Raw genomic sequence first — 24,267 nt, 5'->3', positions numbered from 1 at the left:
GGCTTCCTCATCACTCCATGGCTGTATGTTTTGTCACCCGATAAGGGAAAGGAAACTGGCTAGAAGAGTCATATACAAGAAGGTCATAACAACTTTAAGGCTATCAATGTTATCAGCTTGTACATTCTAATTTTTAACTCTGAGACACAATTACCAAGTAAGCACTGTCAAATACCTACTCTCACCTAAATATACTGTTATTCTTTGAAGTTACCTTTGGGACTGACTATGTTCTTTCATTACAGTTTCTGCTTATCTGAGAGTGCAAACTCTAAAGCCCATGTGTAGTCTCCATGTTCAAGTATAAAAGTTCATTTCAGGACCACATTAGGTTGCTGTAGTGTTTATAATTCTGTAGTGTCTACTGAATGTAACACCATTGGACAGGCTGGTCAGGTGGCGGCACAAAGCAGGTGCACATGAACAACCTTCTCACTGCCAGACTTGATGCTTGTTCAATTTGGACACCGCACCATGGTCAAAGCAGAGATCTTGAAATCAGTGGTGACCCTGGCCGACTGAAGTAGTACTCTTAAATAACAGGAATCCATTTCTTCGCCATTAATTAAACGGAGCTTTCAAAAGGTTTCAGGCCTTAGGAGGTATCTTGGGACAGAGCTGGAGGGTCCTGGCTTTCAGGCTCCAGAGGCGGTGCCCACACAGCTTCTTTTTTCTTGGCTGCCAGGAACTCATGAATTGCTCCTTCTAAGTGTGGCCTAAAGATGTGGTTTAGTTTTGGATCCACCACCTGAGATACAATCCTGTCCACTCCTGCTTCCAACATCCCTGACTGAACCACATTCTGTCTCAGACCATTTCGCAATTGGTTCTTGTTCATTGTAGGATTCCATTCCTGCTTGTCCAGATGTGTCGACACAAAATTATCCACTTTCTGCCTCACGTTTTGGTAAGCTGGATTTATTGCATGAGTGGAGAACTTCTGATGGGAAGCTGAGAACATCCAGTACTAGGAAAGGTGGAAAGCTCTGTCAATGCTTTTCTTGGTGTCTACATCTGCCAGGCAGTCCCAGCGGAAGCTGTCAAACAGGCCCTGGCTCTTGAGCTGCTCCACGATGACAGCGATGAGCTGCACCCCAGGCCCACGAGATAAACTCTCTACGGCTTTTTCTCTGAGGAGGCTGAGGGCCTAGATTATGCAAAGGAGACAGAGGGCCCCTCAGAGGCAGTGATGGAGGTGCCGGTGGGGGCGGTGGTGGAGGAGGCCAAAGCAGTGGTGTCGGAGGAGTCGGTGGGGGCAGGGGCAGCAGTAGAGGGGGCCGACCAGTACCACCAATTTTATGCTAAATAAAATGCCAAATAAACTGGGCTAATATACTACATAATAAATCAAGTGCTTTAAGGTTAAATTACTAAACAAGAAAAATATAGATAATAATCAGAAAACTACATGATAGTTGACTATACAAAAATAAATCTATGTGTGATAAATACACTTGTACATTAAAATATAAAAAGTAATGACATCTTTTTCTGAAATCTAGTTATAGAATTAGGTACCTCTGTTTCCTACTCTTTTACTAGTTCAAGTTTATATTAGAGTTATTTGAAAAGTTAACATATTTTAAAAAGTACTTAAATATACCTGGAGCAGAAGTTTGCAAATTTCATATTTTCCTTTTGCTGCAGCTTCATGTAAAGGTGTAAATTTCCATAAATCAGCTACATTCACTACTGCTCCATGCTTAACAAGAAGTTCTGCAACTTCATAATGTCCATAAGAACACGCATTGTGCAAAGGTACAAGGCCTCTGAAAGAAAAGTTAAATGAACAATAATGCCAGAGAATATAATTTCAATAATGGCATATAACTAATAAAGATATTTCTTGAATTGTATGAGAGATTATACTGATTGTACTTTGTAGAATCTAAATGTACTGAAAACAGAATTCTTTTTTGGGGAGAAGGGAAAAAAATTTAAACTGGTAAAATTCAAATATCTTTAATAAAAAACATTGAAAAATTCACATTAGAAATCAGTATCACACAAAAAAAGAAATTAGTATCACAAAAATGTGGTAATCTCCTTGGCCATCTCCAATTTTTCTTTTTTCAGAAAGGGTTTCACTATATAGTTCAGCTCGCCTTGAACTCACTATGTAATCCAAGCTGGCCTTGAACTCACAGACAGAGATCCTCCTGCTTTACTTAGCTTCCCAAGCACTGGGATTACAGGCATGCCCCACCATGGTTTGCTTGGCCATCATAAACTTATAAGGCATTATGCAGGTCAAGTCTGTCCATAAATGCTAGCCATTATAAATTTTTTTCTTTTTGTGATACCAGAGATTGAACTCAGGGCCTTCTCCATGCTAGGCAAGTACATACTCTACCACTGTGCTATACCCCACCCCCCATCATAAAATCTTAAATGAAATTTTAGGAGCTATAGTTATAGCAATTTTAGGAAACAGACTATCTCCTGAAAAATAAAAATAGTTTCATAAAAAGGCTGGACAAAGGTAATGAGAAGCCTGACAATTGTTAGTACTCACCCTTTATCTTTAGCATGAACATCAGCTCCATGCTGTAGCAGATATTCTACCACAGACACCCTGTTATACCCAGCTGCAAAATGAAGTGGTGTAGACTGACGCCCTTCAATGTCTCTGCAGTTGACACTCTGAACAGTACACAGTTTCTGTAGATCAATACAGTATACACGTGATACTACATATTCTCATTTCTTATTTCAACTTACATAGTAGAAAACTCACTTGTCTGATTTATTTTGTCTCATTCAATCTGCATACTCAAAAAAAAAAATATTTTTTTGGTACCAGGGATTGAACTTGGGACCTTGTGCTTGTGAGGCAGGTGGTGGAACCACTGAGCTAAATCTTCAGCCCTCAAAAAATATTTATTATTTCACCTTGCTATTTACTGAGAACCCATGTGGTCCTTTCATCTATACTTGTATCTTCTACTTTTTCTATAAAGCTAGGAGGTAAATTTTATCAGTACTACTATTACAACATAAAAGATAACTTAATATCAATTACTAAAATCATTGTATGGCAAATACAGGTAGAGGTATGCTGGACCACAGAAGTACCAGGATCACCAAGGGGGTTGTTAAAAATTCAGAACCTGAAACCCCTACTTACTGAATCAGAAATTGCATTTTAACAAGATTCCCTAGGTGATCTGTAAGTACATTAAAGTTTGAGAAGAACTGCTGTAGACCAATGGTTCTCAAACTTTCATGTGCATTGGGATTCCACCTCTAGACTCTAAATTTACTGTGCTTGGAGTGAGACTTGAAATCTGCATTTCTAGCAAGTTTCTAGGTGATGCTGATGCTGGTGGTCAAGGACTTACAGAGAATGAATCATACCATATTATACAAAATGCTATACATAGAATGCTAACTGGTTATAAACCAGCTAACATTAGCCAACAGAATGTTACAGGTTGTAAACTGTCCTTCAGAGGATAAAGAAAATGGGCATTCAAATAATTTTCTGTGTTCTTTGGTTCAGATGAAGAAGCTTAGTTGAGAAATACTAACTTCAAAAGTAACACTCAAGATACTTAAGAATATTTTACATGAAAAACAGGAAAGTTTGGGGAAAGGAAAGCAACACAGATAATAAATCACAATGCTGAAAGCCTGAAAAGAGGCTGGGTGTGGTGGCACATGCCTGTAATCCCAGCACTCAGAGGAGGCTGAGGCAGGAGAAATGCTTTGAGTTTGAGGCCAGTCTGGACTACCTAGCGAGACCCTGTCTCAGAAAGAAAGAAAAAAAAAAAAGTCAAAAGAATCTCAGTGTTAGTAAAAACTCTTCTTTTCTTAGCAGTGCAGTGCCTTCCTGGCAAGCGTGAGGCCCCAAATTCAATTCCTTGTACCAGGAAAAAAAAAAAAAAAAAAAGCAGAGATAACCAAAACTCAATAAATCCAAGGAAACAGCTAATACTAGTGGGCTTAGGTCAACAGGTTTAAATCACTAGACCGGCCAAACTCTTCTGTGCTTCCTAAACAAGAACTTGTTAGATATAGAGATTCAAGGTCCTGTTCAAGACATGGTGTTTTTTGGTGGGTCTGAAACTGGACCTTAGGAATAAATTTTTTTGTTGTTTTGAGACAAGGTCTTGTTGTTAGTTCAGGCTGGCCTTGAACTTACTATGGAACTCATGGCAATCCTCTTGCCTCAGGCTTCCAAGTGTTAGGATTATAGGTGTGTACCACAATGCCCAGCAGGAATAAATATTTTTAGTATGTGTACCAGGTACTGCTAGTTTTGGTAGTTATCACAGGCTATTCTACTACTAGTTTAACAAGTTTTGTAATAGTAGGGGTTCAATAAAAGTTTCAGTCTGATGGATTACCACTAAACAGACATAACAGCACACAATTAAATGGTCATTGGGTAAAATACAGATGTTCTTGTCCTAGGATCCATACAAAGCCATCTGTCTAAAGATAGGAAAGGTGTAAAAGGCTGATGAAGATAAATTTTCAACAAGTGATTTTAAAATCAGAGGGAGGGAAGAAAGTTCAGTACCTATCAGGGAGAGATGGTCTTCTTTAATCTAATGGCATTATTTTGTTTTCTAAGTCTAATTCCTGCCTCAATCTCATGTCTTCTTCATCTAGGTCACTTTGATCTTCCTGAAAACAAAGTTTAGTCTTTAATATATATACTTAAGTATAATTTTATGTTCTTCAAATTACCACTTTAAGAAAAATCAACAAAAAAACAAATTATTTGAGATGTTTATACTACTTATACAAATACAGCAATAGGAAAGGATTATATGCATTTTAAAAGATCAATTCCCAGAGGCTCTTCATTTAAAAGATCAGCGAATAAATTTTCTCTGAGCTCTGCAAAGAGATCAACACTCATATTTCATTTTCAGAGAATCTATAATTAGTGACTGTGTGATGGGTCTGTTTAGGATTGAGAATATCCCATGGAAATACAGTGAAATTATTTCAAATAGTTACTTCTGTCACAACTTAAATAAACAATTTTAATTTTTAAAATAAAACTTATCATTCATTAGTGCCACCTCAGAACCATCATAGTTTTTTTTGTTTTGGTACCGGGGATCAAACTCGGGTCCTTGCACTTGCACAGCAGGCGGCAAAACCACTGAGCTAAATCCCTTGCCCAGAACCATCATAGTTTTGAAAAGTCTCTAAGGGGGAAAACATACAAAGCTTTTCTTACCTACTAGCTTTGAAAATGAAAACATTATTACATTACTGAAGAAGTATTTAATTCATGACAAATGGTGAGTTAATTCTAATTTACATGAGCTGAAATGAAAAATAATCTAGTTCTTTCAAAATATTAGCCTTTTTGAGTTATCTACCTAGATATATACTTTCTATAGAGAACAAATACCTGGTATAGGCAGTTAAAACATTACATATATTTGTAAGGTAAAAACAGAAACAGAATCTGAGGAAAGGTTATCTGCTGTAGGAAATGAAGCAGACATGATCTGAAATTGACTGTTCCGTGAAAAAAACCCTCAGTCTACATGAATTGAAGATTAGTAGGCAACAATAGCTCTGCAAAGTGGCAACACATTATTACTGTATAAATATTGGCTGAGGCTGGTTGGAGAAGAAAATAGTAGAAATCTGTGCAAAGAAATGACAAAGTTTTCCTTGTTTTACATGTCATAGGTTAACGAAAGTGGACAGTAATTTGATATACCTTATTCTTTCAAAGAGATGAATAGGTTCTTTAAGCAAAACCCATTTTGTATTATATGAAGTTTACTTAAATTTGTGAATGTGGTATTTACTAAGGTTTATGTTAAAGTAGAGTCTTTTTCTTTCATTACTCAGTGTTTCATATTTGTAGGGAATTAGCTATTTTTGTCCTCTTAAAGTAAGGCACATCTAAGGCCGGGGATTTAGCTCAATGGTTCTGCCACCTGCCTCGAAAGCGGAAGGACTTGAGTTCGATACCCGGTACAAAAAAAAAAAAAAAAAAAAGGTAAAGCACATCTAAATAAACCAAACTCTTCATTTTAACAGTGGAGATTCATTAAAGTAAAAATAAAAATCCAAAGGTAACAGGGCTGGGGATTTAGCTAAATTGTGGCACCGCCTACCTCGAAAGCACAAGGTCCAGAGTTCGATCCCCGATACTAAAAAAAAAAAGACAAACAAAAAAACCCCCCAAAGGTAACAAAAATATGAGATCATATCTTACTTTTACAGTTTCTACATCTCCAGCCTTTGCAGCTTCCAGTAACTGTCTGTCTGCTTCTGAATTACCTAATGGGATACCCTCTAAAAAGAGAAAGAGGGACAGAGTGATTAACTTATATTTACAAAACAGGACCCCAAGCTTTCAGGGGGGGATTTTATCGAAAAGTAAAGTTCTTTTACAGTTTGCTATATTATATAGGTCTAGGATATCTCTGTGGTAGTGGGGAAAAAATATTAAGACCCTTAAAGCTCTTTTTGAAACATAATACATATAAACAAAGTATTTAAGTGCATATAATTATAAAATGTAATTTAAGCAGTATAAAGGAACATAAAACAGATAATGAAAGGTAACCTGCTTAATAATTATGTCATGTGGAATTCTGGAAAAATACTAAATTAACAGAGCAAAAGCCAGAAGTCAAACTATGGTTCTGCCATTAACTAGGGTAAATCATTTAATCTAAACAGAGGCAAATAGTTTTAACTTCCTGAGTCTCAGATTTTTTTCAGCTCAAAGAGCAAAGTTGGACTAGAAGAATCAAACATTTCCAGGTTTGAAATTCTGCTTTATATCTCACTCAGAACTTCAGAAAAGAGTACATCTACTTTATATTTTAGAACCAAATAAGCTCCAGATAGATTAATTACACCTTAAAATAACCAGAAAGACAAATAAATGTTTTTATATCTTGGAACAGAAAAGGTTCTTAGAGCAGTACATCCCCTCGCTCCTAAATCTGTCCAGCATTAACATAGCATTAAATTATAAGGCAGAGAACAATGGGAAAAACCACATTGCATCATGCATTTAAAAGACTACATTATAACATGACATATAAAGCATTCTTTTTTGCCAATTTTAAAAAGTTTTATTTAAGACATTGTACTTTCCATTTATAATACAGTACTTTAAAATGCAATGCTAATATAAGGTGTTCTTATGAGAAACATACTTGGGAAGACTCATCAGACACATGGACATCAAAAAGTACTTCATATACAAAAAAGTTAAAATGGCCAATTAACATAAAATTATGTTCAAACTTACTCATAATGAGAAATGGCAAAAACCAGTTTTTTACCCACTAGTACACAAAGAGGATTTAGGGATTTATACTCATGAAACTTCTACAGTTTGCACTAAAAAACCCACCTATTCTGTTAATTCACAAAATGCACATTCACCTATGGAAAATATTAACAATCATACCTAGTGCTGACAAGAAAAATAGGTCCTTATAATCTTAATAGGAGTGAAAAATAGTATATATGAATCTTCCAGACGAAAAACTGACAATTATATGCTACCCTTCAACCAATTATATGCTACCCTTCAATTTCACTTCAGTAATTTATTTCAAGAAACTAGCTGGAAAGTGAAGCTATATATAACCACTTAGTGTAAAACTGACAAGGCAGTAAAAATTTTCTTTTTGTTTTTTTTTGAAACAGGGTCTTGCTATATATATGGTTCAGGCTGGTCTTGAACTCACTATGTAGTTCAGGCTGGCCATGAACTTGCAGCAATCCTCCTGCCTCAGCCTTCCAAGTATGGAGATTACAGATGTTCACCACTACATCCAGCTAGGTGGTAAGTAGGCAATTTAATGTTATTACTCCTAATCATATGAGTTGGGTATGAAAAAATAAAGTATTCTTGACAGCAGTCTTCTAGTTAAATTCAGTTTTGGAAGATCTTAGGAGGGTACATCAACTTGCTTTATCTATTCAAACAGTATTTTTCTCAAAATGTGTTTTGTAGATCTCAGGCATATAGATCATCAAGGACGAATGCTGAGAACAGAAAAGTCTTGACTTTATAGTTTTTCTAATCTGAGTTTTGAGACCTCAAAGGTACTCTATTATAGTCTAATAAAAGACAGAGATGTAGACAAATATTTTTAAGGATCGGGGAAGTAGTTTAGTGATAGAGCACTTGAGCACTGCCTATCATGCGTAAGGCCCTGGGTTCAATCCCCAGCATGGGGGAGGGGGGAATTTATGGGACCAGATTTCTAGGTTGAACACTTATGCCAAGTATGTAGATGAAATGTAACGAGTACAAGCACATTCAGTAACTGTTATCTTATACAAATTCTATATGCCTTAAATATGCAGGATCTAAAGAGGAATGAAGAAGCATTTATTTATTTTATTTATTTATTTTTGGTTTTTTGAGACAGAGTCTCACATTATGTAGTCCAGGCTGGCCTCCAATTCGTGGTGATCCTCCTGCCTCAGCCTCCCAAGTGCTGGGATTACTAGCGTGTGCCATCATGTATGGCAGGGTCAGTATTTAAAGTATTACATTATCAACAGAGTTGCTGTACTAAAAGAACCTCACCTTTAAAAATTTCCCTTTCTTTAAACGCACCATGATTGATGGCTCATGTTTGTAACCTTAGCTGCTGGGGGGTGAGGTAGGATTCCAAATTCCAGGCCAGCCTGGGTAACCTAGCCAGCTCCTATCTCAAAATAAAATTTGAATAAAGGGACTGGGTGTAGCTTAGCGGTATAGTGCTTGCTTAGCATGCACTGGGTTTAATCCCCAGTGCCTAATAAATAAGGAACTATTTTACGTGGCTCTTAAAAGCTTCCTTGACAAAAACTTGACAGCCATTTATTTACTCAGAGAGACTGGGCGGAAAATAAAACAAGAACAAATTACTTAATGACATTTGGGCATTAACTATAATAAGTTAACAAGTGTGAGTTAAGAAGAACCAAATATTCATTACCAACTACTACATATAACACCTAAGGGGTGAAAAAAATTTTAACAACTAAAAAAAAATTAATGTCATGGAATTATTTAATACCTTGAAGCACTTGCTGCACATTTTCATTTCCCATCTGCAATGCAGTAAAGCCTTGCAGGGATATGATGTTAGGATCGCACCCGTAGCTCAGAAGTAGGCGGCAGGTTTGTAGATGACCACAATGTGCAGCTCTGTGCAGAGATGTCTGACCAAGATTATCCAGAGCATTGACCTTAACAATGCAGAAAAAGTTGATTTTAGCCTTTAGTCACAATTTAAGGACATTTTTTTTTTTTTTCTTGGTACAGGGCGGGGATCGAACTGGGGACCTTGAGCTCCAGAGGCAGGCAATGGAACCACTGAGCTAAATCCCTAGCCCAGTAGTACACAATTTAAAACCACAAAATCAGGTAAATCATAATATTACTAATTTTAAAATCTCAATTATCCTTTTATGAAGTATTGTCCAGTGCCAAAACAATATTTGTTGCTCAAACCCAGACACAAATTCATCAATTATGAGGGCTGACAAGAGAAGGAAGACCCAGTTTTGAGTTAAAAATGTGAGATGTTGAGTATAGGTTGTGTTTAGCATTAAAGTACTCAGATTCACCATATTTAGAGCTAGACACTGCCTAACAAGGTTGAATTTATGTATGTTTTAGATCTCTGAGGTCTAGAAATGTGGAGATTAACCCCAAGGTAGACAATGGTCAGGAGCAAAGCCAGAGATAAATTGGCATTACAATACTTATTTCTATTGGCTTAATCTTCTATCTACCTCATTATATAAAATATAATTTGTGTAGATATGTGTTATATCCACACAATGGAATACTTCAACAATATAACTGAACAGCCATTGGTAGGTAGATGAATCTCCAAAACATTACACTGATAGAAAAGCCTTACAGAAAAAAGTATATATTGTACTAGTCCATGAATATGAAGGCCTAGAAAAGGCAAATCTAATCTAGTCAGAAAAAATAAAAACTATTACCTCTAGAGATGAAGATTGCCTAATGAGGCCTTATCTCTACCATGAGATGGTTCTTTATCTTGACAGAAGAGTTCTGGTTACATTGATGTGTGTACTTGTCAAGATTCAGCATACATTTAAGATTTGTGCGTTGCGTTGCATGTAAATATCTAAACAAATACTTAACTTTAGTTCTGTAGGTAGAGGTATGTGAGCAAAGTGTACAGTAATCTGCAAATTATTTTGATGTGTCAAAAATTAAGATGAATATGTAAAAAAGCAATATAGTAAAAAGTGATAGAATCCAGGTGATGAGTATATAATTATTTTATGTAAAATTCTTTCAACTTGGTTTATCTTTAAAAAATTTCACAAGAAACAAAAATCACTTCTTGGGCCAGGGATTTAGCTCAGTGGTTCTGGCGCCTGCCTGGCAAGTGCAAGATCCCAAGTTCGATCCCCAGTACCTAAACAAAACAAAACAAAACAAAACAAAACAAAACAAAAAAAAATCACTTCTCTCAGTCTCACTTCCACCTCCTTATCAAAGAAATAATGTCAAAATATAACTGAGAAATTCAGTTCCTCAGGAAACAACCTTATGCCTACTGGTGTGCTTTGAGGCACTGGTCAATTTATACTCATGGAATCAGAGAATATTTGAAGAAGAATATAGCAACATTTTCTCAACAAATATTTAACTAGACTACAAAAAGCTAATCTTCATGTTTACAAATCCTGCAAATTCTATATAAAATTCTCAAGGCAATTAAACTGTTTATTCATATACCCAAACTCACAGAAATGTGAAAAGCATCCACTTGAAAACTTTATTTAGGTACGACTCTGTGTTAAGAGTGGGATGACCAATTTTTCCTGGTTTGCCAGGGACTTGCTTTGCTTTGTTTTAGCACTTAGAAGTTCTGTTTCTGGAAATCCCCAAGTCCTGGATAAAAATGAGTGGTTGGTCAACCTAGTTAAGGCTGTCTCATTGAGTTTCACAACTCAAATTCAATATCCATCCAGAGATTCTTAAATATATCACATGTATGAAAGAAGCAATCAAAAAAAGTTACAGAAAAGAAAGACAAATGAGATATGCCAACCAGTCAAGTGGAAATAAACTTTATTTTATTCAATAATTTACAATAAGAAAGACCAAGATTATACATTATCAAGAACTCCCCCAATAAAAGAGAGATTAGGACACAGAGATTAGGCAACACAAAAAGAAACTGCAAAATTCTACGTGGTTAGTTGAGTGAAGGAAGGACATACAAAACTATACAGCAAAACCTGTTTAGAGAAGGGCCTCAGGGGCTAGTCAAGGGAAGGGGGTTTGTGTTCTTTTATTCTGCCTTCATGTGGAGCAGGTCCATTTTCCTATTATATATTAAATGTCTACTAAAGATTTTATTGACTCTGGCTACAAACTGAAAACTGCTGACTTAGGTAACTCTTCTAATCTGGGGTGCTATGTATATGTTTACTACGTACCCTTTTTGTTGCTGTTTTTTTTTTTTGGTACTGGGGATTGAACTCAGGACCTTGAGCTTGTGAGGCAGGTGTCAGCATCACTGAGCTAAATCTCTGGCCTACGTAGCATTTTTTAAGAGTTCCTGTGTAATAAAATTCCAGTCTTGACAGAAGCACAATTACTCAATAAAATGCTTTGTACACAAACACCAACTAAAAGAACAATAATTCATTAACGTGTATGTATGTTTCTATTCAAATTATTTAAATCATTTATTTCCTTCTACTCAAGTGCCTTGGGTTAGTAACAAAAATAATAGAAGCTAAAAAAAGACTTACTACTGGGGTAAATAACAGAAGTTATCGTAGTCAGATATGGTGAGAAAAGTTAATTGACTGAAAAGATAACTGGACAGAATCAGTGTGACCCTAGCTGGGGACTTTCTATCGTGTATACTGTCCTTAAGGATAACTTTTACCAGTGGTGTATGGTTAAAAGGAAGGGAGAAGGCAGGACATATAGGAATAATGTATATGTGAATAAATACATTAACATTCTACCAAAAAATTAGAAACAGAGCTTTACCTGCAGGACTACTTTTAAACGTAGATTAAGAGAGAAATTATTCTAAAACTTATGATAAATATTTTAGGGGTCAAGCGTTTCATTTGCTAAATAGAAAAAGAGCTCACTGGATTACCAAAGATTACCAAAAAGGCGGTATACCTTTGCTTCATGTTTCACCACTACTTCAACAACATCATTATGAGCTTTCTCAGATGCCACGTGCAGAGGAGTCAAGAATCTTAAAGAGAAAAAGCCAGACAATGAGTGTATTTTCCAGAGAATAAAATGTCAACAATATTTAATTTAAAAAGTATACTTACTCTTTAGTCTTTTCATTGATGTTAGCTCCTTTTCTTAGCAACAATTCACAGATTTGTTTTCTTTTGGGATATGGAGATCCAGCAGCACAATGCTAAATAATTTAAATTCTAGCATTAATCGAGGACGATACATAACTGGTTTTTAAGAATACTTGTGTTTCCAATCAAGAAGTTATTTAACTTGTTTTATTTTTGACCTTAACTGAACTTTTGATAAAACTCTCTTTGGGACAAGATGTGTATCAATTACCAAATCTGGACCAGGACTAAAAAAATTTCATGTGCCAATTGACCTTTGTCGTTAAATATCCAGAACAAACTTTGTCTTGTATCTTTGAAAACCCACGACTGATGTGATGAAAAACTTAATGTGAGCAATACTCCTAACACTGTTTCCATATAACATGGTGTTTAAATTATGTTTAAAAGTCAAGAAAACACCCCAAAGGTTGGGGTTTCTTTAAATGAAGAATACTCATCTGTTCTAAATTCTCCTTGGTCAATAGCACTGATGGACTAGCTTATAAGCTGAGTAGTATTTATCTATGTCAACTACTTGCTGCAGCAGAATCAAGAGCTTGGATTACCTGTCTGGCACATTCAGTTTTAGAAAATGATATACTTTGGGTTTCCTGGCTGCAGCATCTATATGTAAATTGCATCAAGGAGGAAAGGAGATAAGAGGTGGGAATTTGCCAGTTAAGCCTAGTTAAGTATTTTGTGGTCATTGCCTATGTCTTTGCAAGCTCAACATCCAGGATCATACTCATGGACAATGGGCATTCAATAATGTTGGAATGATGACTAAATCAATGTATATATGTTAAAATTAAAACTTGAAAATTCATGGAATTAAAGTTCTGGTTAATTATTAAGTAAAGGTGGTCAATACATCTAAAGGTATAGTACACATGAGTTTGTTCTCTGATTGTACCCTGTTATTAATTATAATGCCTATCAGATCCTCATTACTACTGCATGCTCATTCTTTGATACTCTTATAGTTACCAAAATCATTCCTTCACCTTCAATAAAATCAAATCTAACTGGTGAACATAGTTCTTTTGGCATATAATCCCAGGACTTCTACCAGGAGAGCTCAGAAAATGGAAGTAGTTTATTTCCAACGATTCTTTATCACACCCATCTCAAACTGCACTCCTACTCTTCCTATGTACCATCTTAGGGCAGGGCCACAATCTACAGAAACTGTGAAGAAATTGCTCCTGGACCACAACTACCCTCAATATTAATTCCCAGTATGTTTTAAGGTTGTTTAATAGAAAGACAGGGGAAATGGGAAAACAACAGCTAGTAAAACACTCTCCTCTTATCTACACTTCTGGTTTTCATGGGTTCAGCTACTTACAGTCAATTGCAGTCTGAAAATATATGGAAAATTTCAGAAATAAACAATTTGTAAGTTTAAAATGGTGCCTGTTTTTGAGAAGCGTGATAAAATCTTGTCCCATCCTGCTCGCGAAATGAATCATCTCTTTGTCCAGTGTATATAGGCTATATAACTTAGCAGTCATCTCGGCTACTATCAGATGGACTGCTGAGGTATCACAGTGCTCCTTTCAAGTTAACTCTTATTTTACTTAACAATGGCCTTAAAGTACAAGAGCAGTGATGCTGGGAATTTTAATATATTAAAGAGAGCTGTATAAAGTGATTCCTTTAAATGAAAAGTCTTAATAAGGAAAGATAAAATACGGTATGTGAGGTTGATAAGAGTTACAGTTAAGCTACTGATGCTAATTTCTTACTGTGCCTAATTTATAAACTGTATTGTAAGTACGTTAAAGAATAAACAGTACAGTATACACAGGGTTCAGTACTATCTGTGGTTTCAATATCCACTGGGGATATTAGAAAATAGTTCCTGCAGATACAGGGAATCTCTGTTTTAGCTTCCAAACCAGAATTGTTCCATCCAGCAATTCATAAAACAGGATGTTTTTCTTTACAAATTGTTACTTTTAAGGTACCCTGATTTCAGCATTATCATTTCTATATTGTCACTTATCCCTGACACCTATTCTACTCACATCTATTTTGTTATACCTCCACCAGGGAAGTAACCTCTAAAACACTTCATTCACATTTTTGAACTAATTCTGAAAAAATACTGCAAAACTCAAAGGAAACACAGCAGACGTTTTGGTTGTTTTTGAAGATGGGTCTTGCTATGTTGCCCAGGCAAGCTTTGAACTCTACATCCTCTCAGCCCCCAGGTAACTGGGATCACAAGCATGTGCCACTGCACTGGGCTCAGATGGTTTTTATCTGGATGGTGGTATTATTTTGTCATTATTTTCAGTGGGTTCCAAATTTTCTAATATAAGCATTTATAATTTTTATAACCTCTCAATGGCAAATGATACATACCACACATTATAACACATATTAGTATATGAAGAACATTTTTTCTGAATATTTTCAAATTAATAATGGAATTGCCTTTTTTGGGGGAGGGTACTACTATTTGTTACTGTTCGAAATTTTTTCTTTTTATATGTATGTGCACTGCTTTAAATTTTTTTTTTTTTTTTTTGTACCAGGCACTGAACTCAGGACCTTGAGCTTGTGAGACAAGGTGTGGTGCCACTGAGCTAAATCCCTGGCTAATTTTTAAAAATTACAGATTTTTAAGAATTAAGTTTGAAACATTACCAATGCTGTTTCATGTGTTTGAGGATGCTTGAAATTCACCATTTCCAGAGAGAGATGTTTTTTGATTCGTGTAACGTCAGCTTCCCGTGCAGCCTGAAGCAACGAATGGCCTTTAAATTCATCTAGATGAAGAAGCATTTAAATATAAATGAGAATTATCAAATTAATGGTGCTTTACCTAGTAAAAGACAACTAGGATTTTTCTCAAACTTATTTTCAAACTAGACTGGGGCTCTGCAGACATTCTCCAAATATAACTCTGGAAAAGTCACAGTGGTACCCAGTTCCCCGTCAGTTAGGCTCAATTTATCCAAGAGTCTACACAGATTTGGCTATGGCAGATTTATGGTCTGCTCTCATTCATGGCTTACAGATTGTCTAGAGTGCTGCAATATATACCCAGACCAGAGTGTTTTGTGAATTTTCCAAAACACAGAACTTTTCTCAGTTAAAGAAATAAAACAAAGGGTGACCATAATCCCTACACTAATATTATGGCCGTAGTGGATGGTTTGGCTCAAACCTATAAGGTAACTGCGGAGCAGACAAGTTCGTTACTACCAAGTGCCACCCACAATGTAAAAAGGGCATTTTCTCAAGTTTTCTCTTGTATTCATCAGACTTGTGAAACTACTCGTTATCCTTTATTACTCCATAACACAAGCTATTTATATGTAGCAATACTAAATCTGAATTAGGTAGTTATTCTTTTCTATGTCTACTTCAGCTACAGACAAAAGAACCACAGAAGTTGGCCCAGATACCAAAGAATAAATGTTCAGATGTGGGGACCAGCTGAGCATGGTGATACATGCCTATAATCGCAGCAGTCAAGAGGCACAGGCAGAAAGATCTTGAGTTTGAGGTCACCTGGGCTACACAATAAGACCCCGTCTCAAAAAACCAAAAAAGGGGCCAGGGCCACTCAGTAGTGCTGCCGCCTGTCTTGCAAACACAAGGTCCTGAGTTTGATCCCTGGTACCAAAAAAACCCAAAAAACCCCAAAAAACAAAGACCTGGAGACTATATTTATGAGATGTTGATGTCAATCTTACAAATGACACTAACTTCATACTAGATTAATCAGAAAGTCAGGCTCAAAACTCAAGAGCTTTCATTTCAAAAGCATATCATCTATAATAAGACTAATACATATCAAAAGAATAACAACTTCAAAAAGCTAATGTATCTTCTTTGCACAGCATCTAGAGTAAGTAGAAACTTCCAAGTTATTAAATATGCTAAATAATAAGACACTCATGGATAAAGAGAATATTTTATTATTTAGCACATTCATGAGGGGGCCATAATTTGTATGTCTCTGCACCAGAGGTACATGCATGACTGTCTCTTGTATAACTGGACCACGTCCACCACCAATGGTATAAGCCATCTGATCGAATAGTCATGCATGTACCACCAGTGGGAATGCGTTAAGCATTTGCAAAAGTAAGAAAGAAAAAAATGTTTAGTTTTTTGTTATCATAATAGGCTATCTGAATATTTGTAACTTTTATACTTACATGATAATCTTTCTTTTAACTGTGGTGTGGGAGCCAAGTCTATAGCACTTTTATTATGACAATTCAGGAGTGTTGGATCTGCACCATTACTCAGGAGAAGAGAACATACTTCAACTCTGTTCTTAGAAGCTGCCTCATGAAGAGGAGTGAATTGCCACAAATCCATTGCATTCACACAGGCACCATGCTGGGGAAGAAAAAGCATATATCCAATGTTCAATTTTTAAGTTTAGAATTATTAGTACTGTGTAACTTAAAACCATGCAAGGTTTAAAGAGATTATGTTCCCAAGGTTTACTTGAGCCAATTATTTCAGAAAAAGAGTAGTTTTTGCCTAATAGAAAAACAGTAGCTGATTGTTAGGACTGCCTGAAAGGGTGTATTTAACTCTTATTGTGAAGAACAATGAACAAAGCTTTATATTTAACCTGTATCTTTTCCAAAAATTTTATTCATTCATTCATTCATTTTTTTGTTGGTGGTACTAGCAATCAAACCCAGGGCCTTGTGCATGCCAAGCAAGCACTCTACCACTGAACTATATCCCCAGCCCATTCCTATCAACCAAATCAAGATACCTTCAATACTCCATGTTTCTTCATGCTCCTTTTACAAGCATTTTCTGCCCTGTTCTGACTTTTACAACAATATTAATGTGTTCTTGAATTACACAAAAATGATATATAGTACTGTATATACTTTTGTACCTAACTTCTTTCACACATAACAATGTTTTTGAGATTTATTTACATTTTAGCAACAGTTCATTTTCATCATTGAGAAACATTTCATTGCACTGATATATCACAATTTACCATCAATCATCCTTTAATGGATAGCTGGGCAGTTTCCAGTTGTGTGTGTGTGCATGTGTGTGTACCTATGAATCAAACCCAGGGCCTTGTGTATGCTAGGCAACAACTCTACCACTGAGCTATAGCCCCCAGCTCTAATTCTAGTTTTTCACTCTGATGAATATTCTTAAATTTCTTTATGACCATATGTCATCGTAGCTAATATTTAACTTTATTAGAAATTGCCAAAACATTTTCTAAATGGCTGTATCATTCTACAATGTCACCAGCAATATTTGAGTTCCAGTTGCTCCATATACTTGCTAACACAGTGTTACTATTAAACTTTAAAAAATTTTTAGTGATTTCCAAGTGTTGGAGTTGGATGGACCATATAAGTTACACTAGTTCAACTTCCTGTCAAACACAAAATCCCTTTCATAGCATACCCGACTGAAGGCAAATCAGCTACTTGCTCTTTTTAGCTGTGCTACTGAGGACTGAATGCAGAGCCTCACATATGGCAGGTAAGTGCTCTGCCACTGAGCTACATATCCTATCTGGTACTTACTCTTTTAGTACTTTCAATGACGGGGAGCCAATTTTGGCTAACATGGCTTTTATAGTTACCAAATAACCCTTGATATTACGAAGTTTACCTTTACATTAAGTTAAAACAGGCACTTTTAACTTGCTTCATTTGTCTTCTTTGGTACAAAAGAGATCAATGCTCTTCCAATTCAGTATTTGACAATCATTCTTATGTTTTTCTTTTTCCAGTCTAAACACCTAAAAGTTTCTTCATCTTTCTATGAGAAGGTTCCTAGACTTATCATCCTGGTGCCCCTCAACTAAGTAACTTTAAGAAATTCATTTTACAGAGCTGAGGATGTAGCTTGTCTGTCATGTGCAAGGCCCAGTATTACAAAAAACAATAAAACAAAAAAACCGAGTCAAATAATATTCCCAATGTGGTTTGTGTAGAGTATACTGTATCCATTATTACATTTGCTCTTGACACTATACTTCTATAATTAGTTTAAAATTATGATACTTATTTCTCTTTCTCCCTGCACAGTATTGGGGATTGAACCCATGGCTCTCTACCATTGAGCTATATGCCCCAGCCCTTTTTATTCTGAGACAGGATCTCACTAAGTTGCCCAGGCTGGCCAGGAACTTGTGATTTTCCTGCCTCAGTCTCCTAAGTATCTGAGATGACAGGCATGTGTCACTGCACCTGCTACATTATGATACCTTTCTAAGTAGTCACATCACAATTTATACTTACAGTGAAACAGTGAGCAGTTTAAAAACTCTAGAATTGCTTTAAACATGAAGCAAACATCAAAGTATATTCTCACATCTTGTTCTTGTGCACTTGCTCAAATACTAGCTATGTTTTCCTTGTTTCATGGTAATCTGCAAAGCTATAAGACTCCTTTCTACTTAAAAAAAATTTTATTAGTAGATGTTTAGAGTACATCCATCATGGGGAGTTGGGACATGTACATAACACATTTTTAATTCTTTTCACATCCCCTTAATCAAGACAACAATAAATGACCAAAATAAAAACAAAGACAGACTCTTCTGGCAGTCCATTAGAGGTTCCAACAATCCCTTTCAAGCAAAGAAATTTTGGTCAATACTTTCTGAACAACTGTTTAATTAGGAATCTACCTAACAGAATTTTCTCCAAATTATAGCCAGATCCATCTATTTTTCTTCTTTGTATATAAAGGCTATGAGAAGAAAGTTGAATTACTTGTTGTTCTTGTGTTTACTAGTACCATATTTCATTATATGACCCAGGAATCATGTGTTGGTGCCTTCCATGCCTAGACCCAGTGCCCTAGTCAGGAAAAATGGTCACTGAATGTCTGCTGCTAGATGACAGTTTCTGCTACCTGGACTCTTTAGCAAGGGTTGTTGGCTTGGTGGTGCCCAGGACCTCTCCATATATTCCAAGTTCCTGGCTATTTGCCTTCTCCTGATTTTCCTGAACATTGCTACTCTGGCAACTGCCTGTACCCTAACGTAAGCTAACATCCTTTCTAAATATGACCTCTAAGTCAGCTTTCTCTTACTGTTTCGTGATGCTGGGCAAGTGCTCTACCACTGAGCTACATTCCCAGATCTTCCATTCTTTAGCAGAACATCACTCAGTTTTAAGTTCCTGTGCAACCTGATGTTTCACTCTTATCCACAATAATATTCTAAATGTTGTTGAATTCAAGATTCAGTTTTACAAAAAGCAAAAGCATTATTGCTACAAATGCACACTATTAAAGCTACATTTTAAATATACAAAGGTTTAGATGCTACACAGACTGTATAATCATAACTATAAAGTTGCTTCTGTAAGAAAAATGTATCCCATGGTGGCATGTGCCCAGAAGGAAGCACAGTGGCACTGGAAATAATTTTCTTTCCCTTTCCCTAACAGCTGCTCAGAGAGTGAGGAAAGTACCAAAAGGGTACCCAAGTCTCAAGAATGTGTGCAAATTCATACATAGAGAATATGTATACACAGAAATGGGACAGAAGGGAAGGGGCGTGAGTAATATCTTTGGATCCCACTATTCAGGGATATGCACCTTCCACTCTCATCCAGTAATAGTCAATGTAAGAAGTTTCCAGCAGCCTTGGGAACCTGTTTTTTAAATAATAGCTACCAGTATATGGGATAAAGTGAACTCACCAAGTCAGCCTGCTCCTACATAAAAGTACAACTGGGCAAATCCTGCAAATATCATGGTGGTTTTAATACTGTTATGAGTTACTAAAAATTGTTTTCTCATCTTTAGCTATAAATTACAGAATCACAGATCTGTTATTCATGACCATAATGCTACTTCATATTTAAAACTGTATGATATCTTAAAAATCTGATGCTAATCTGTCAGTCACCTATATTTTATAATGATTATAAATATTCCTCCTCTATTAAGCACTTAGAACAGAGGAAAAAATAGAAATACCACATACTTTAAATAATTTTATACAATTATAGAAAGCAATCAAAGGTGTACGAGAACTGACCTTGACCAGAAGTTCAGTTACTTCATAATGACCGTAAGAACAGGCATTGTGTAAGGGCACCAGATCACTACAATGAGAGAGGGGGCAAAAAAGCCTGTTATTATAGACTCCCTAGGCCTAGGGAAACATAAATTAAAATTATTTAGCTTTAAATAATTTAAACAGCAAATGCCTTATGTGACCTAAAAAAAATGTACAAAATTTGGTACCATTCATTTGAACCTTTAGTTCTAACAATTCTAACTCCCCAGTCTCTTTCAAATCTTCTTTCTCCACTGCTATTACCACTGACTCTGTTTCGGCCTATATTTCTTTCCTGCACTACTAAAACAGCTCCCTCTCCAATTTATCCACCTACTTGTAGCCAGATTTTTCTAAAAGGCAAATATGATGTGGTTATCCTTGTTTTAACATCCTTAATAATTCTTCCTTACTTCCTACAAGAGATAGTTCTAATTTCTTAACATGGCTTGCACAAAAATCTAACTCTTTCTCTGGCCGTACTTTCAGTAATGGTGTAGCTACAGATCCTCGTAAGTCTCTGGGTATAAGATACATTTCCTTCTCCTCTTTGATTTAGCTCATCTTTCCAGATAAAGTTCAAACACAAGCTCCTTCTTGAAACATTTTTGAAATCCTATAAGGTAAACTGCTATAGTCTTCAGTAAACTGAAACCTAATTCATTCATGACAGGAATGGAAGAACTTTCTATAAAGAAAGGCATAGTGGAACCTTAAAATCCTGACTTCTGGGGCCAGGGATTTGATGCTCAGTGGTTCTGGCGCCTGCCTCGCAAGTGCAAGGACCCGCGTTCGATCCCTGGTACCAAAAAAAAAAAAAAAAAAAAAAAAAAAAAAAATCCTGACTTTCGTCTTTAAGCTTCTCGTTATCCGTGAGGATCACTCAGTACTTAGTTGCCACAGCCACTATTATGACAGCCTCTTGTAAAAGTGATGGCCACCTGTGATTTAGTCTCTTTACTTCTTTGTACTGTCTTCAAAGGTTAACTGCTTTCCACCATGCTTGTACCATTTTTTAATATATGGATCTTTATTTGCCCGAGCACTAATTTCATTCCCAGCTATTTTAGTAAATACTTCCACTTGACTTTCCATCATATTAATAAAATGAAAAGTTCTAAAAGTGAACTCCGTGGTTTCTCTCAATTTTCCTTCTTGTACTTCAGTATGTATGTTATTGGGTCTCATTTAGATTTAGGATTTGAAATACAATTTTCTTTATATTCTTTTTTCTCTCATCATGTCCAGACTTTCAAAATATCTCATCTACTCTTAAATTGTAAAATCTGTTGCTCCTATGCCTTCATTTTCATTTTTCTCTCCCTCTACTATTAAAGCTCATTATGTTGGAACCCTTATAATGTCGACTTCTCTGTCTGCTCTTTTTGGCTCTAGTCTCTTCCTTCTCCAATTAATCCTACACGCTGTTCCAGAATACACATCTTAAACTCCTCTTTCAAAGTTTTTTTTGGGGGTGCTGGAATCAAACCCAGGGCCTTGCAAATGCTAGGCAAGTGCTATATCACTCAACAATATTTCTAGCCCATTTTCACTGCTCCTTAAATGTGCTGTCCCAACTACTTTAGCACCCTCACTTACACAAATTGTTGCAGAGTGAGTGTTCCCCAACTTCTTGCTTTCTAGCATTGAGAGCTACCATTAAGATCCAGGTCACGTATTCTGAAGGATTTTGAAATTATTCCATCCATCACTGACAGGCCCCTCCTGGTAACTCATGTAGTACTATCCCTATTTAACACGTGGCTCTTAGGAGACACCTCCAGGATTTAGCAGGTATCTTTCATGTTCCACAAAGTGTAATGCCTAAGTGGTACTCTTAAGCTCAATGAATGTTAATGGTGTGTAGTAAAAAAAAAAAAAATAATGCCTTCTATAAAGGTACTAATTTGTTAAAAGAACTGTAGCACATGGTCTTTATTTCTGTTGAAATGCTTACCCTTTATCTTTAGCATGGACATCAGCTCCATGCTGTAATAACAGCTGTACAATCTTTATTCTGTTGTATCCTGCTGCCAAATGCAATGGAGTTGACTGAAATGTTAATAATATAAATTAATGAAATTCACACCATGGCTGAGTAAGATGTGTTAAAAGGTAAGAAACCCAAATATAGAATCAGAAAATATATAATTATAACTCAAACATCTAATAAGTAGTTATCAGTTGGTCCTTATAAAATCTAAAATACACTGAAGATACAGTGTAAAAGTTTTAAGTTCACTACTGCATATGGTATGCGAACAACTAAAATGTTTATGATCTTTAAATTTTACTAAGTTTAAGAATTAGTCTGAATTACTACTTAAAATAAAACATCAATACTCTTTTCAAGTATATTTTAATAAGATAAATGCATCTTCTTATTAGCAGAAGAGCACAAACATAATTCCAAAATATTACCTTTCTGCCATCACTTGCGTGGCAGTTGACATTTAATGGTGTAAGTAGTGCCATCATTTTTTCCTCATTGCCACTCCTAGAACACCAAAAGATGTATTAGCAATTTGTATTCTTTATCAGATCCTAATGGAGACATATACTGCCTCCATTAAGACAAAATCATTCTCTTTTACATTATATTTACTGGGTTGTATTTTGGGGTAGGGGGTGTTCTGAGAGAGCTTCTTGCTTTATAGTTCAGGCTGGCCTTGAACTCACTATGTATCCCAAGCAGGCCTTGAACTCTTAGCAATCTTCTTGCCTCAGCCTCTCAAGTGTTGAGATTATAGGCATGTGCCACCATGGCTAGCCAAATTACACTTACTGTAAAAAAACAGTATTTTAATGGTAAATGCTTTCATGGTACATTATTTTTATAACATTAGAACACACCTGGCACTTTCCAAGAGTTCATCTTTCTTATATTCACCTGTGAATTAGGAAAAAAAAATAAGCAGAAATTAAAACAAAACTCAATGACATCTTATGCAAAAAGATGCCTGGTGAACTATATTTAACAGATATTTAATACAGATAAATTTGGAAATAAATTTCTAATAAATGGAAAGTGGTTAATCAATAGAATATCATGTAGGTTAAAATAATACGTAATGAATACTTCTGTTATGAAAATGAAAAACAAAGAATGATTAAATGCTAATAATGTAGTGTTTGTTTTTTTGATAGTAGTAGGGATTGAACACAAGGCCTTCACACTGAACTATACCTCCAACCCTTTTTAGTTTTTGTTTTTTCTTTTTTTGAGACCAAATCACATGAAGTTATTAAGTCTCTCAAGCTGGGCTTGAACTTGCAACCCTCCTGCTTTGGTTTCCCAGAGTGTTGGGATGACAGGCATGTCACCATGCTAGGGTATAATGAAGTGTTAGATTACAACTATATAAAAACAATATGCAGAGAAAAATGGAAAGTCTAAAGGGAAATAAACCAACATATTAAACTGCCTTGGGCTGAGCCTGAAGATGGCCTTTCGCCTAATCCCTACTCCCTTTCTCCTCCATAGATTAGATGTGTCTGTTTGACTAAGATTGTAGATCCTGGATGGCACAGCCCCAGCAGACAGTTACATTATGTATCCTTGTTCCTTTTCAGCACATGCCCCATCACGAGATAATCACATTCAGCCTAGGCTACGTGGGCTGCATGGCACTAGTTACCCCACCTTCCTACACTATAAATAAAGAGCACACTGGACGCCAGGTGGTCATTAGCTCATCAGGCTATGGTCCCACCTGGTCTCACTTAGAAACCTAATTTTTGTACGTATCCTTCTTTCTTATTATTTTCCCATTTTCTTCATCTCCCACGGCTCTCCCTAGCTTCAGACCAAATGCTGTGCAGGTCATGGCATTAAACAAGTTTGTCTTAAGTGTTAAAGCTTATTGGTAAGCTTTCCTTTTATTTCCTTAAAATTTCCTAAAACAAGT

The 24,267-nt window shown here is 36.0% G+C and overlaps 1 protein-coding gene across 2 annotated transcripts in view; it reads right to left on the bottom strand.

The window, feature by feature from the left end:
- The window catches only part of Tnks2 (tankyrase 2), a 77,048-nt gene that overhangs the window by 25,295 nt on the left and 27,486 nt on the right, over positions 1–24,267 (bottom strand). For both annotated transcript variants that reach the window (XM_004838503.4, XM_087184904.1), the window contains exons 4-15: positions 23,213–23,249; positions 22,781–22,856; positions 22,317–22,411; positions 20,339–20,405; positions 16,500–16,686; positions 14,977–15,098; positions 12,301–12,392; positions 12,140–12,218; positions 9,018–9,189; positions 6,197–6,276; positions 2,516–2,661; positions 1,604–1,769 (exon numbers count right to left, since the gene is read on the bottom strand). In XM_004838503.4, the coding sequence (XP_004838560.2) occupies positions 1,604–1,769; positions 2,516–2,661; positions 6,197–6,276; positions 9,018–9,189; positions 12,140–12,218; positions 12,301–12,392; positions 14,977–15,098; positions 16,500–16,686; positions 20,339–20,405; positions 22,317–22,411; positions 22,781–22,856; positions 23,213–23,249 (1,319 nt within the window). The remainder of the gene's footprint in view (positions 1–1,603; positions 1,770–2,515; positions 2,662–6,196; positions 6,277–9,017; positions 9,190–12,139; positions 12,219–12,300; positions 12,393–14,976; positions 15,099–16,499; positions 16,687–20,338; positions 20,406–22,316; positions 22,412–22,780; positions 22,857–23,212; positions 23,250–24,267) is intronic.

This window comes from Heterocephalus glaber, unplaced genomic scaffold (genome assembly GCF_053883595.1).
Source record: "Heterocephalus glaber isolate CG9 unplaced genomic scaffold, H.glaber_assembly_v1.0 deba00001497, whole genome shotgun sequence".
NCBI classification, from domain to species: Eukaryota; Metazoa; Chordata; class Mammalia; order Rodentia; family Bathyergidae; genus Heterocephalus; species Heterocephalus glaber.
This window is presented reverse-complemented; position numbering and strand designations above follow the sequence as displayed.